Raw genomic sequence first — 16,301 nt, 5'->3', positions numbered from 1 at the left:
TAAAACTAAAAACATAGAAGATAAACAAAATTGATAAACCATTAGCTAGACTCATCAAGAAAAAAAGCGAGAAGACTCAAATCAATAGAATTAGAAATGAAAAAGGAGAAGTAACAAGTGACACTGCAGAAATACAAAGGATCACGAGAGATTACTACAAGCAGCTATATGCCAATAAAATGGACAACCTGGAAGAAACCGACAAATTATTAGAAAAGCACAACCTTCCGAGACTGAACCAGGAAGAAATAGAAATTATAAGCAGACCAATCATAAGCACTGAAATTGAGACTGTGATTAAAAATCTTCAAACAAACACAAGCCCAGGACCAGATGGCTTCGCAGGCGAATTCTATCAAAACATTTTGAGAAGAGCTAACACCTATCCTTCTCAAACTCTTCCAAAATATAGCAGAGGAAGGAACTCTTCCAAACTCATTCGATGAGGCCACCATCACCCTGATACCAAAAACAGAAAAAGATATCACAAAAAATGAAAATTACAGGCTAATATCACTGATGAACATAAATGCAAAAATCCTCAACAAAATACTAGCAAACAGAATCCAACAGCACATTAAAAGGATCATACACCATGATCAAGTGGGGTTTACCCCAGGAATGCAAGGATTCTTCCATATACACAAATCAAAAATGGGACACACCGTATTAACAAATTGAAGGAGAAAAACTACATGATCATCTCAATAGATGCAGAAAAATCCTTCAACAAAATTCAACACCCATTTATGATAAAAACCCTCCAGAAAGTAGGCATAGAGGGAACCTACCTCAACATAATAAAGGCCATATATGAAAAACACAAAACCAAAATCGTTCTCAGTGGTGAAACCTGAAACCATTTCCTCTAAGATCAGGAACAAGACAAGGTTGTCCACTCTCACTACTATTATTCAACATAGTTTTGGAAGTTTTAGCCACAGCAATTAGAGAAGAAAAAGAAATAAAAGTTATCCAAATCGGAAAAGAAGAAGTAACGCTGTCACTGCTTGCAGATGACATGATACTATACATAGAGAATCTTAAAGATGCTATCTGAAAACTACTAGAGCTAAACAATGAATTTGGTAAAGTAGCAGGATACAAAATTAATGCACAGAACTCTCTTGCATTCCTATACACTAATGATGAAAAATCTGAAAGAGAAATTAAGGAAACTCTCCCATTTACCACTGCAACAAAAAGAATTTAACACCTAGGAATAAACCTACCTAAGGAGACAAAAGACCTGTATGCAGAAAACTATAAGACACTGATGAAAGAAATTCAAGATGATACAAACATATGGAGAGATATACCATGTTCTTGGATTGGAAAAATCAACACTGTAAAAGTGACAATACTACCCAAAGCATTCTACAGATTCAATACAATCCCTATCAAACTACCAATGGCATTTTTCACAGAACGAAGACAAAAAATTTCACAATTTCTATGTAAACATGAAAGACCCTGAAGAGCCAAAGGAATCTTGAGAAAGAAACACAGAGCTGTAGGAATTAGGCTCCCAGACTTTAGACTATACTACAAAGCTACAGTAATCAAGACAGTATGGTACTGGCAGAGAAACAGAAATATAGATCAATGGAATAGAATAGAAAGCCCAGAGATAAACCCATGCTCATATGGTCAACTTATTTTTGATAAAGGAGGCAAGAATATACAATGGATAAAAGACAACCTCTTCAATGAGTGGTGCTGGTAAAACTGGACAGCTACATGTGAAAGAATGAAATTAGAACACTCCTTAACACCATACACAAATATAAACTCAAAATGGGTTAAAGACCTAAATGTAAGGCTAGAAACTATCACACTGTTAGAGGAAAACATAGGCAGAACACTCTATGACATAAATCACAGAAAAATCCTGTTTGATTCACCTCCTAGAGAAATGGAAATAAAAACAAAAATAAACAAATGGGACCTAATGAAACTTAAAAGCTTTTGCACAGCAAAGGAAAAGGAAACCATAAAAAAGATGAAAAGACAACCCCCAGGATGGAAGAAAATATTTGCAAATGAAGCCACTGACAAAGGATTAATGCCCCAAATTTACAAGCAGCTCATGCAGCTCAATATCAAAAAAACAAACTACCCAAACCAAAAATGGGCAGAAGACCTAAGTAGACATTTCTCCAAAGAAGATATACAGATTGCCAACAAACACATGAAAGGATGCTCAACATCATTAATCATTAGAGAAATGCAAATCAAAACTAACATGAGGTATCACCTCACACCAGTCAGAATGGCTATCATCAAAAAATCTACAAACAGTAAATGCTGGAGAGGGTGTGGAGAAAAGGGAACCCTCTTGCAATGTTGGTGGGAATGTAAATTTATACAGCCACTATGGAGAACAGTGTGGAGGTTCCTTAGGATAATAAAAATAGAATTACCATACCACCCAGCAATCCCACTACTAGGCATGTATCCTGAGAACACCATAATTGAAAAAGAGTCATGTACCACAGTGTTCATTGCAGCTCTATTTACAATAGCCAGAACATAGAAGCAACGTAAGTGTCCACCGACAGATGAACGGATAAAGAAGATGTGGCCCATATATACAATGGAATATTACTCAGCCATAAAAAGAAAGGAAATTGAGTTATTTGTAGTGAGGTGGATGGATCTAGAGATTGTCATACATGGTGAAGTAAGTCAGAGAGAGAAAAACAAATACCATACGCTAACACATATATATGGAATCTAAAAAAAAAAAAGGTTCTGAAGAACATCAGAGCAGAACAGGAATAAAGGCCCAGACGTAGAGAATGGACTTGAGGACATGGAGAGGGGGATGGGTAAGCTGGGACGAAGTGAGAGAGTCACATGGACTTATATATACTACCAAATGTAAAATAGATAGTTAGTGGGAAGCAGCCACATAGCACAGGGAGATCAGCTTGGTGCTTTCTGACCAGCTAGAAGGGTGGGATAGGGAGGATGGGAGGGACACACAAGAGGGAGGAGATATGGGGATATATGTATAGCTGATTCACTTTGTTATAAAGCAGAAACTAACAGACCATTGTAAAGCAATTATACTCCAATAAAGATTTTTAAAAAAAGACACTGATGAAAGACATTAAAGAGGACACAAATAAATGGAAATATATAACATGTGCTTGGAGTGGAAGAATTAATGTTGTTAAAATGACAATACTATGCAAGGCAATCTACAGATTCTATGCAATGCCTATCAAATTACCAATGGCATTTTTCACAGAATTAGAACAAAAAATTTTAAAACTTCTATGGAAACACAAAAGACCCCCCAAAACCAAAACAATATTGAGAAAGAACAGAGCTATAGGAATCAGGTTCCCTGACTTCAGACTATACTACAAAGCTACAGTGATAAGAACAGTATTGTACTGGCAGAAAACAGACACATAGATCAATGGAACAGCATAGAAAGCCCAGAAATAAACGCAGACACTTATGGTCAATTAATCCACTACAAAAGATGCAAGAATATACAATGGAGAAAAGATAGTCTCTTCAATAAGTGGTGCTGGGAAAACTGGACAGCTACATGTAAAAGAATGAAATTAGAACACTCCCTAACACCATACACAAAAACAAACTCAAAATAGATTAAAGACCTAAATGTAAGAGCAGATACTATAAAACTCCTAGAGGAAAACATAGGGAGAACACTCTTTAAGATAAATCACAGGAATATTATTTGGGGTCTATCTCCTAGAGTAATGGAAATAAAAGCAAAAATAAACAAGTGGAACCTAATTAAATGTAAAAGCTTTTGCACAGGAAAGGAAACCATAAACAAAACAAAAAGACAACCTATTAAATAGGAGAAAATATTTGCAAACAATCTGACTGACAAGAGATTTGTCTGCAAAATATAAAAATAGCTCATACAACTCAATAAAAAAAAACCAACCAAAAAATTGGCAGAAGACATAAATAGACATTTCTCCAAAGAACATATAGAGATGGCCAACAGGCACATGAAAATCAAATGTAAATCAAACACTCCAGTCAGAATGGCCATCATTAAAATGTCTACAAATAATAAATGCTGGAGAGCATGTGGAGAAAATGGAAACCTCCTGCACTGTTGGTGGGGATGTAAATTGGTACAACCACTATGGAGGACAGTAAGGAGGTTCCTTAAAAAACTAAAAATAGAGTTACCGTATGATACAGCAATCCCACTCCTGGGCATATATCCAGAGAAAACTATAATTTGAAAAGGTACATGCACCCCAGTGTTCATAGCAGCACTATTTAAAGCCAAGACATGGAAGCAACCTAAGTCTCCATCAACAGATGAATGGATAAAGAAGATGTGGCATATATACCCAATGGAATATTACTCACCTTAAAAAAGAATGAAATAATTCCATTTGCAGCAACATGGGTGGACTTAGAGATTATCATATTAAGTGAGGTAAGACAGAGAAAGAGAAATATCATATGATATTGCTTATATGTGGACTCTTTAAAAATAAGACAAATGAACTTATTTACAAAACAGTAACAGACTCACAGGCATAGAAAACAAACTTATGGTTATCAAAGGGGAAAGTGGGCAGGGAGGGATAAATTAAGAGTTTGATATTAACAGATACACACTACTATATATAAAACAAACAACAAGGATCTACAGGGAATTATATTTAATATCTTCGAATAACCTATAATGGAAATGAATCTGAAAAAGAATATATACATATAAATAAATATGTATATAACTGAATATATACAACTGAGTATATATATATACATATATGTGTGTATATATATATATATATATATATATATATATCTGAATCACTGTGCTGTACACCTGAAACTAACAGAACATTGTAAATCCACTATACTTCAATTAAAATAATTAAAAAAAAAGATTTTCTAATTTCCCTGAGATGTCCTATTTAACACATGAATTACTTAGAAGTGCATTGTTTAATTTCCAAGAATTGGGGTATTTCCAGATATATTTCTGTTATTGACTCTTAGTTTAATTCCACTGTAGTTAGAGAACATACTTTATATGATTTAAATTCTTTTAAATGTGTTGAGGTTTGATTTATGACTCAGTATATGGTCTGTCTTGGTAAATGTTCCATGAACGCTTGCTAAGAATATATATTCTGCTGTTGTTGGGTAGACTATCCTATAAATATAAATTAGATTCAGTTGGTTTTTCAGTTCTTCTATACAATTGTCTATTTTATCTTCAACTATAATTATGGATTTGTCAATTTCTTCTTTCACTTCCATCAGTTTTGATATAGTTTTAATGTTTTACTTTTATTTAGTTAAAATGATTTTTAGGGGACTTCTCTGGTGGTGCAGTGGTTAAGAATCCGCCTGCCAATGCAGGGGATATGGGTTTGAGCCCTGGTCTGGGGAGATCCCACATGCCGCAGAGCAACTAAGCCTGTGCACCACAACTACAGAGCCTGCAGTCTAGAGCTCATAAGCCACAACTACTGAGCCCATGTACCACAGCTACTGAAGCCCACATGGCCTAGAACCTGTGCACCACAACTACTAAGCCTACGTGCCACAACTACTGAAGCCCATGTGCTCTAGGGCCCATGTGCCACAACTACTGAGCCTGTGTGCTGCAACTACTGAAGCCCGTGCACCTAGAGCCCATGCTCTGCAACAAGAGAAGCCACCACAATGAGACCCATGCACCGCAATGAAGAGTAGACCCCGATTGCCACAGCTAGAGAAAGCCTGTGTACAGCAACGAAGACACAATGGAGCCAAAACCAAAAAATTTTAAAAAATTATTTTTCATCCCCTTGAAATGGTGTTTGTCCAAATGGTTATTGTAATGTGTATTTATAAAATTTCAAATCCTTGATGACCTTCCACATATCTGTTTTTAAAAAGTTGATTTCTAGTTTAATTCTGTTATGACCAGAGAACATACTTTGATTTCTCTTCTTTTAAATTTGTTAACATTTGTCTTATGTTCTAAAATATACTCTATCTTTGCTAATATTCCATGTTTACTTGAAAAGAATATATTTTCTGCTGTTGTTGGGTGGAGTATATTTTACAAATGTCTACTAGGTCTAGTTGGTTAATTCAGGGGTCAGCAAACTTTTTATGGAAAGGGCTATATAGTAAATATTTAAGTTTTGGTCCACATACTCTATTGCAAATTTTTATTAGTGCTGTTGTAGGGCAAAAGCAGCCAGAGATGATACATAAGCAAACGAGCATGGCTATATTCCAATAAAACTTTTTACACAAAAGACAGCAGACTTGATTTGGCTGAGATGGGCAGTAGTTTTCTGACCACTGGTGTTATTTATCCTTGTACATCCTTGCTTGTTTCCTGTCTACTTGTTTTATCTATTACTGAAAAAGGACTGTGGAAATCTTCCAATAATTTTGTGGATTTATCTATTTCTTTTTTCCATTCAATTAATTTTGGTTCATTTGCTATGAAGCTTGTTTGTTAGATACATACACATTTAGGATTACTATGTCTTCTTGACAAATTGACCCTTTTATCATATAATGTCCCTTTTTATCCAATTGTTTTCCTAGTTTGTCTGATATTAATAAATCCACTCCCATTTTCTTTAATTAGTGTTTGCATGGTATATACTTTTCCAATGTTTTACTTTTAATTCAACTATGTCTCCTTATATTGAAAGTGGGTTTCTTATGGGAAGCATACATTTTGGTCTTTAAAAAAAAAAAATCCAATTTGACAATCTCTGCCTTTTAATTAGTATTTTTTGGCCATTTACATTTAATGAAATTATTGACATGTTTATATTTAATTACCATTTTGTTGTTTTCTGTTTGTATCCTCTGGTTTTTGTCTCTGTGTTTCCCTTTCCTGTCTTCTTTTAGGTTATTGAAAAGAAATTTTTTTTTAGTATTCCATTTTAATTTATCTGTTGAGGTTTTTAAAACTCTATCTTGTATAATTTTTTAGTGGTTGCTCTATGGGTTATAATAATGCATTTAACATTTCAAGTGTAATGAAGAAAGCTCACTACCCCATGGGTTCTTTTATCCTTCTTCATTTATGCTGTAATAATCATGTATTATATCAACATACATTAAAAAGCTCACCAGAAAATGTTATATATTTTAAATTTTGCTATTACATATCATACGTATTTTAAGGAACTTAAGAGTATAAAAATTAAGAGTATAAAAATACAAAAATTTTATAGTCTTAAGCTTTAAGGAACTTAAGAGTATAAAAATAATCTATGTAATAGATTATATAATAACAATCTATTATTATTAGATTAAATATTATTATATAATCTAATAATAATCTAATAATTGTTAGATTAGAATTTTATTTTAGCTAATTAAAATTAGATTAATAAATCTAATTAAATAATTTTATTAAAATGATTTTAGTCTAAAATAATTTTTACCTGTATATCTACCATTTCAGTTGTTTTTTACTCTTTATTGAAGTTTTAAATTCTCCATTTCCCTTCCACCTGATAAGCTTCATTAGACATATATTTCTTTTAGAATAGGTATTCTGGTAACAGATTTTCTTAGTTTTCCTTCATCTGAGAATGTCTTTATTTCTCCTTAATTCCTGAAAGACATGTTTGTCTGGAATAGAATTCTATGCTAATGATCCTTTCTTTCAGTACTCTACTAATACTGCTTCATTGCCTTCTGTTATCTATGGCCTGTGAGGAAAAATCAGCTATCACTTGAATCATTGTTCTCCTATATATGATGTATCACTTCTCTCTGGCTGCTTCCACATTTTTTTCCTTTGGTTTTTAGTAGTTTGATTATGAGTTTCTTTTACAACTACATTGTCTGGAGTCTGTTGGGCTTCATGGCTTCATAAGTTTATACTTATTACCAAATTTGAGAAGTTTCTAGCCATTATTTATTCAGATTTTTTTTTTTCTACATAATCCTCTCTCCTCTCCTCCTTGGACTCCAATGTCATGTATGTTAGACGTTTTGGTATTGTCCCACAGGTCTCTGGGGCCTGGTTCAACTTTGACAATTTTTATCTATTGTTTACATTGGAAATTTTCTATTGATATAACTTCAGTCTTATTGACTGTTTCCTCTGTCATGTCATACCCATTCTGCTATTGAGCACATCTAATCAATTTTATTTCAATTATTCTAATTATATTATAAAATCCCTGATTTTGATTCTTAAAATAGTTTCAAACATTCTTATTCTTGAGGATAGTTTTATTGAATGTATATAATTTTAGGTTGCCAATAACTTGACGTCAGTTGAGTATTTCACTATCTTCTGACTTCCATTGATTCTGACCTCCATTGATTCTAATTGTTTTACTATCTTTACTTTGTTTATAATTTGTCCTTTCTCCTTGGATGCTTTTAATATCTCTTATTAGTCTTTGATACCCTGCAATTTCACTATTTTGTATCTAAGTGGGTTTTCTTTTTTCCTATATCAACTTGGATTTATTAATATTTATGGATTGAGGATTGATATCTTTCTTTAAGTCTGAAAAAGTCTCAGCTCTTTCTCTTTCTTGCTAAAATTTCATTTTGGAATTCTGGTTAGATATATGTTGAATCTTCTCTTTCCCATTCTTTCTTTCATCTCTCTTACCCTCTTTTCCTTGATTTCTCCCAGATTTTCATTTTGTTTGATTTCTTCTTATCTACTTCTCAATGCACTAGTTATTTTTGTTGTATCCAATCTTCTATTTAAGGTGATCATTGAATTTTACATTTCAATTTTTGTTAGTTTTATCTAGGTTATATTTTAACATTCATTTTTACATATTTAAAATTTTTGAAATAGAATCTACATACAGAAAATTGACCAAGTATAAATAAATAAATAAATAGCTGGAAGATTATCACAAAGCAGAAATCTGTGTAATAGCTACCTAGATTAAAAAATAGAATATAATCAGAACTCCCAAATATCACACATACTCCCTCCCAATCACTACATCCTTTCTTTCCAGGATAACAATTATCCTAAATTTTATGGTAATGACTCCCTTGCTTTTAGTTTTACTCATTGCCTTGTCATTTGATAGATTCCTTTTTTCTCATGCTTTCCATTTTCTTTTCCATTTATTTAAATCTATTAAAGATATTTTAGATTCATTTTATTCTCTGTAGTTGGTGGTACACCTCTGTAAAGAGGTCTCTGAGAAGCTAGGTCAGAAAGATAGAGTTATTTACAAGCATAAATAACTCTACAGGGACTTCCCTGGTGGTCCAGTGGTAAAGAATCTGACTTACAATGCAGGGGAGTGGGTTTGATTCCTGGTCAGGGAACTAAGATCCCACATGCCACAGGGCAACTAAGCCCATGTGCCACAACTATTGAGCTCATATGCCTCAACTAGAGAGCCTGTGTGCCATGAGCTACAGAGCCCACATGCTCTGGAACCCATGCACCACAACTACAGAGTCCACATGCCCTGGAGCCTACCCTCCACAACTAGAGAAGAGAAAACCTGCACGCCACAACTAGAGAGACACCCATGTGCCACAACGAAAGATCCTGCATGCCTCAGCAAAGATCCCGTGTGCTGCAACTAAGACCCGATGCAGCCAAAAATCAATTAAAAAAAAATCTTAAAAAAATAATTCTACAAAGAGCTGCATAGTATAGTCTCTGATATATCACTGTATTAAACAGTATGGTAAATATACCTAAATGTGCAGGTATAATATACATATATGTAATCTTTTTACTAACCTTCAATAAATAGTTGATCCAACACCATTTTCTTGATGTAATGCCAATAATTCCACCATCAGGAAGATTTACATTGCTTCCCAGTCCTTTGAATGCATTATAATTTTTTAAGTAAAGAATACCATTTATTAAAAAAAATATTCCATCCTGTGATAGGGTCACATCAGACACACTGTGTCTTTCATCATCAGTCAGAATGTTTGGAGGCACTCTGATTCTGGTCCAAGTACGGAATGAATCATTTGTGTGAAAGGTCTCCATATCAGCTACCACCACAACAAATGAAGGAACACAAGTAGCCCAGTCTGCCATTAACTGACTACCCTGTGGTGAAGATATTGGTAAAAACTCAGGAATCTCAGGTATTGTTAACAAAGAAAAAGTCAGCAGGAAAAAAATATCTGCAGTAAAGCAATCTTGAAAAGCCACTTGATTTCCTCTAATCTCCTTTAGCACATCATCTTCTGTCATCGGTATCGAGATATGCCAGGTCCTAAGAAGAGAAAAATAGAAAATATAAGAATAAAATGCACCCCCTCCTTCTTATCCATCTTGCATTGTGCTGACATTTATCATCTTTTATAAAAATTTTTATTTTTATCAACATAAATCTGGGTAAAACAAAACAAATAGTACTAAAACATTACCACTGCCCCATTTCTCCTCATTCCTCACTTAAGTTCCCAAAGAAAAAGTTTTGACCCTTACAGCTCTTTGTCCTGGAATATGTTTCCATATTCTCAAACAAATATTCGGTGTTTTTTTTTTTTTTTTTTTTTTTTTGCGGTATGCGGGCCTCTCACTGTCGTTGCCTCTCCCGTTGCGGAGCACAGGCTCCAGACGCTCAGGCTCAGCGGCCATGGCTCATGGGCCCAGCCGCACCACGGCATGTGGGATCTTCCTGGACCGGGGCACGAACCCGTGTCCCCTGCATCGGCAGGAGGACTCTCAACCACTGTGCCACCAGGGAAGCCCGTAGATGTTTTTAATGGCATCCAAGGCAATATTCGTTAAATGGATATCTGACATTCTGTACATATGCATATTTTATTTCTATTTCTTTTAAAATATCATTTATTTACTAATTTTTAAAACAAAATAATAAATCATGTTATACAAGAGTATATGATACAAAACACACACCTTAAAGAATAATACCAAGATGAACACCTGTGTAATAATCACCCATATCAAGAATCAGAACATTGCCAGTAACTTGGAAATTTCCTGTATGTCTCTTCTTTCCCCCTCTTCCACCCACTCACATATAGTCACTGGCCTGATTTTTTAAAATACTGAGATATAATTGACATATAGCATTTTATTAGCTTTAGGTGTATAGTATAATGATTTGACATTTTTATGTATTGCAAAATGATCACCACAGTAAGTCTAGTTATGTCCATCACCATACATAGCTATAAAAATTTTTTTAATGATAAGAACTCTTAAGATCTACTCTCTTACTTTCAAATATACAATATAATATTATTAAATAGAAAATATAAATATAAAACTCCACTAGTATAGCTGGATACTTTAAAACTTCTCTATAAGTAGTTAATAGATCCAACAGGCAGAAAATCAGTAAGGACATAGTTAAACTGAAGAGCACCATCAATCAACTGGATCTAATTGACATTTAAAGAATACTTCATCCTGGGCTTCCCTGGTGGCGCAGTGGTTGAGAGTCAGCCTGCCGATGCAGGGGACACGGGTTCATGCCCCAGTCCGGGAAGATCCCACATGCCGCAGAGTGGCTGGGCCCATGAGCCATGGCTGCTAAGCCTGCGCGTCCACAGCCTTTGCTCCACAACGGGAGAGACCACAACAGTGAGAGGCCTGCATACCGCAAAAAAAAAAAAAAAAGAAAAGAAAAGAAAAAGAAAAAAGAGTACTTCATCCTAAAACAGCAGAATACACATTCTTCTCAAGCTCATATGGAGTATTCACCAAGATGCACCATATTCTGGGCCACAAAGCACTCCTTAAAAAATTAGAAATCATCAAAGTATGCTCTCATATCACAATGTAATTAAGCTAGAAGTCAATACAGAAAGATACCTGAAATTTCCCTAAATATTTGGAGATTAAACAACACACTTCTAAGTAATATATGGATCAAGGAAGAAATCTCAAGTGAAATTTTAAAATATTTGGAAATAAATGAAAATACAACTTATCAAATTTGGGAGATGACCTGAAAGCAGTGTGCAGAGGGAAGTTTACAACATGAAATGCATACACTAGAAAAGAAGAAAGAACTAAAAATCAATAATCTAAGCTTCCACCTTGAGAAACTAGAGATAGAAAAGGAATATAAACCTACATCAATCAGAAGAAAAATAATAATAAAAATTAGAGCAGAAATCAGCAAATTTAAACCAGAAAAGCAGTAGAGAGAATCAATGAAACCAAAAGCTGGTTCTTTGAAAAGATCAATAAAATCAATAAACTTCTAGTTGAGCTAAGAAAGAAAGACAAAGGACACAAATTACTAATATCGGAAATTAAAATGGGCCATCACTACTGATCTCCTGGACATTAAAGAGTAATAAAGGAATACTCCTTATTAAATGAAAAAATAATGGACAATTCTATGCCCACAAATTTGATAACTCAGATGAAATGGACCAATTGAAAGATACAATGTACCAAAAATCACACAAAGAGAAATAATGTGAATAGGGATATATGCATAAAATAAAATAAATAAATAACAAATTACCTTCCAAAACAAAAAGCACCAGGCCCAGACAGGTTCACTGGTGAATTCTAACATTTAAGGAATATAGGATGTCAATACTCTATAATCTCTTCCAGAAAATAGAAGCAGAGGCAATACTTCCCAACTTATTCTATGAGATCAGCATTACTCTAACACCAAAACCAGATAAAGACATTACAGATAAAGCTACAGACATTTTAAATTCAATAATGTGTAAAAAGATTTATTTACCATGACCAAATGGGATTTATTCCAGTTATGCAAGTCTGGTTCGACATTAAAAATCATTTAATATAATCCATCACATAAACAGGCTAATGAAGAAAAAGCATATAATCATATCAATAGATGTAGTAAAAGCATTTGACAACATCCAACACCCACTCATGATAAAAACTCTCAGCAAACTAGCAACAGAGGGGGAGCTTCCTTGACTTGATAAAGGAGCATCTACAAAAACATACAAAAAATTTAATGGTGAGAAATTAGATGCTTTCCTCCTAAGAACAGGAACAAGGCAAAGACTTCCATTCAACACCATACTGGAAGTTCTAGCTAACACAATAAGACAAAAAAATGAAATAAAATTTTACAAGATTGGGAAGGAAGTAACAAAATGTTCTTTGTTTACAGATGACATGATTATCTATGTAGAGAATCCCAAAGAACAGACAAAAAATTCCTGGAACTAATAAGCAATTATAGCAAGGTTTCAGGATATAAGGTCAATTCCCATGCTTTAAAAAACTAGTTTACCACATTATGTATTAATAAACTACATAGTATTTAATTTTTCAACTTTTTGCATTTTATATAAATGGAATCATACTGTACTCTTCTTCCATGACTTGCTTTTTTCATTCAATATTATGTTTGTGAAATACATTCATGTTGATTTGTGTTGCTGTGTTTGATTTATTTTTCACAGCTGTATAATGTATATATTCTATAGCATAATTATACTAGAGAATGTTTATCCATTTCTCTATGAATGGAAATTAGTGTTTCAATTTTTTTCCTATTAGAAACAATACTGCTACAAATATACTTTCACACCTCTCTTGATGCACCTGTGCATGGGTTTCTCTAAGGTATATACTGGTGTTGAATTGCTGAACCATTTGATATATGCATCTTCAACTTTGACTGACAGTGTAAAAATATCTTTCAAATTGTTTGTGCCAATTTATACTTCTACTAGCAATGTATGTAAGGGTTCCATTGATGCACATTTCTATGGTGTGAATGTTTGTGTGTGCCCAGAATTCGTATATTGAAATTCTAATGCCCAACGTGATGGTAATAGCAAGTGGAGCCTTAGAGAGGTGCTTAAGTCATGAGGGTAGAACTCTCATAAGTGGGATTAATGCACTTGTAAAAGAGGCCCAAGAGAGCTCCCCAGCCTGTTCCACCAGGTGAGGATACAATGAGAATTCTGACACCCAGAAGAGGGCCTTCAACCAACCACACTGGCACCCTGATCTCAGACTTCCACCCTCCAGAACTGTGAAAAATAAACTGTTGTTTATAAGTCACCCAGTTAATGGTATTTTGTTATAGCAGCCTGAATGCTGAAACATATTTTTACCAAGTCTAAAATGTTAATTTATCAATCTGGTGTATGTAAAATAGACCTTTCTGGGCTATTAATATTTTTCTCTAATTGTTAATAAAGTCAAACATCATTTCATGTACCTATTAATGAGTTGTTTGTCAAATCTTTGCTTTTATAACTTGAGGTACTTTTATTGATTATAGAAAATTTTTCCTATCCTGAGGCAATAAAGGTATTTTCCTATCTCTTTTTAAAAGTTTTTCAGTTTAGCCTTCCACATGTATGTCTTCTGAGGTTATTTTATTATTATTATCATCATCATTATTATTAATCTCAGATTATTTTAATGTATGATATGAGGTAAGTAATTATGATATGAGGTAAGAATAAAGTAAAGCTTCATTCTGTCCCTATTAAGATGATTAGGTAGTTTTCTCCTTTAATCTATTAATGTAGTAAATTATATTAAAACATTTTAAATATTATACTACTAACCTTGCACTTCTGGTATAAACCAACTTGATTATATGTCATATCTCTTTTCATATATTGGTGGATTTATTTTACTAATATTTTATTCAGAGTTTTGTATCTAAGTTCATGAATGAGATAAGACTATAATTTTTCTTTCTCATACAGACCTTGCCTGAATTGGCATATGATAATTTGCTAACTTCATTCTGCAATTTAGGATTGGAATGATCTGTGCTAGTGCTCTCTCCCCCTCCCTAAATATTGTTAAATACTGATTAAGTTTCTTTGCTCAACTTCTATATTTCCTTTTGAGTCACCTTTAAAAAATTGTATTTTTCTAGAATGTTTTCTCTTTAAGTTTTCAAATGTATTCGTCTATAACTGTTTATGTATCTGCTACATCTCTAAAGTATGTTTGTTTTTAAAACCTAGATTAGTCTTTCCACATTTTTTCACATTACTTGTTCATGTAAAACCTTTTATCTCAACTCAGTGCCACCTCTAAGATGGTATCTAAATGGATCTCTCTATATTATCACCTAGAGTATTTCTTTCATAGTTCTTGATACAACATATTGTATTGTTTACATATTGTTAATTATCCATTTCCCATCTTAGAATTTGAATTAGAATAATTTGAATTCCCAATTAAAATTTGAATACAGAAGGTAGGGACCTTGACTATATCCCTAGTTTCTAACAGTAGCTTGATTAGTAGATGTACAACAAACATGTGTTGAAACAATTGTGGAAACCAATTGACATACATGTGCCAAAAAATTAAGTTAAATCTATACTTATTCTGTATCTAGTTACCATAAAGTTGAATTTGTTTTTTTTATTAGCTAGACATATAACATTTTATTTTATTAAAGTACAGTTGACATACAATATTATGTTCATTTCAGGTATACAACATAGTGATCTGACAATCAAATAAATAACAAAATGATCACCATGATAAATTTAGTAACTATCTGTTACTAAAATTATTACAGTATGATTGACTATATTACTTATACTGTATATTACATCCCTGTGACTTATTTTATAATTACAGGTTTGTACCTCTTAGTTCCCTTCACTTATTTCTCTTTCTAATAATTTTGTTACTAGTGTATAGAAATGCAACAGCTTTCTATATGCTAATTTTGTTTCCTGCATCTTTACTGAATTTATTTTTTAGTTCTAATAGTATTTTGGTGGGATCTATAGGATTTTTAATATATATAATACCATGTCATCTGCAAACAGTTTTACTTTTTCCTTTCCAATATGGATTAATTTTATTTATTTTTAATGTCTGATTGCTGTGGATAAGACTTTTAATACTATGTTGGTGAAAGTGGAGAGAGTGGGCATCCTTGTGTTGTTTCTGATCTTAGGGAAATGCTTTCAGCATTTCACCGAGTATGATATTAGCTGTGGGTTTGTCATATGTGGTCTTTATTATGTTCAGGTATGTTTCTTTTATACCCACTTTGTTCAGTCTTTATCATAAATGGAATTTGTGAAAAGTTCTCTTCTGCATCTATTGAGGTGATCACATGATTTTTATCCTTCATTTCATTAATGTGGCATATCTCATTGATTTGTGGATATTGAATCACCCTTGTTTTCCCAGGATAAATCTCACTTGATTATGGTGTATGATCCTTTTAATGAATTGTTGAAGTTGGTTTGCTAATATTTTGTTGAGTAATTTTGCATCTGTGTTCACTAGTGATATTGACTTGTAATATTCTTGTTTGTAATGTCTAGGTCTGGTTTTAGTATCAAGTTGATGCTGGCTTCATTGAATTAGTTCCTGCTCAATTTTT

At 33.3% G+C, this 16,301-nt stretch overlaps 1 protein-coding gene across 1 annotated transcript in view; it reads right to left on the bottom strand.

Annotated features, from left to right (window-relative positions):
- The window catches only part of CATSPERE (catsper channel auxiliary subunit epsilon), a 241,820-nt gene that overhangs the window by 131,563 nt on the left and 93,956 nt on the right, over positions 1–16,301 (bottom strand). Inside the window, exon 9 of the mRNA XM_033414427.2 lies at positions 9,725–10,217. Coding sequence (XP_033270318.2) covers positions 9,725–10,217 — 493 coding nt within the window. The remainder of the gene's footprint in view (positions 1–9,724; positions 10,218–16,301) is intronic.

The sequence above is a fragment of the Orcinus orca genome, chromosome 1 (assembly GCF_937001465.1).
Source record: "Orcinus orca chromosome 1, mOrcOrc1.1, whole genome shotgun sequence".
NCBI lineage: Eukaryota > Metazoa > Chordata > Mammalia > Artiodactyla > Delphinidae > Orcinus > Orcinus orca.
The sequence above is the reverse complement of the archived record's forward strand: the minus strand, read 5'-3'. Positions and strand labels throughout refer to the sequence as shown.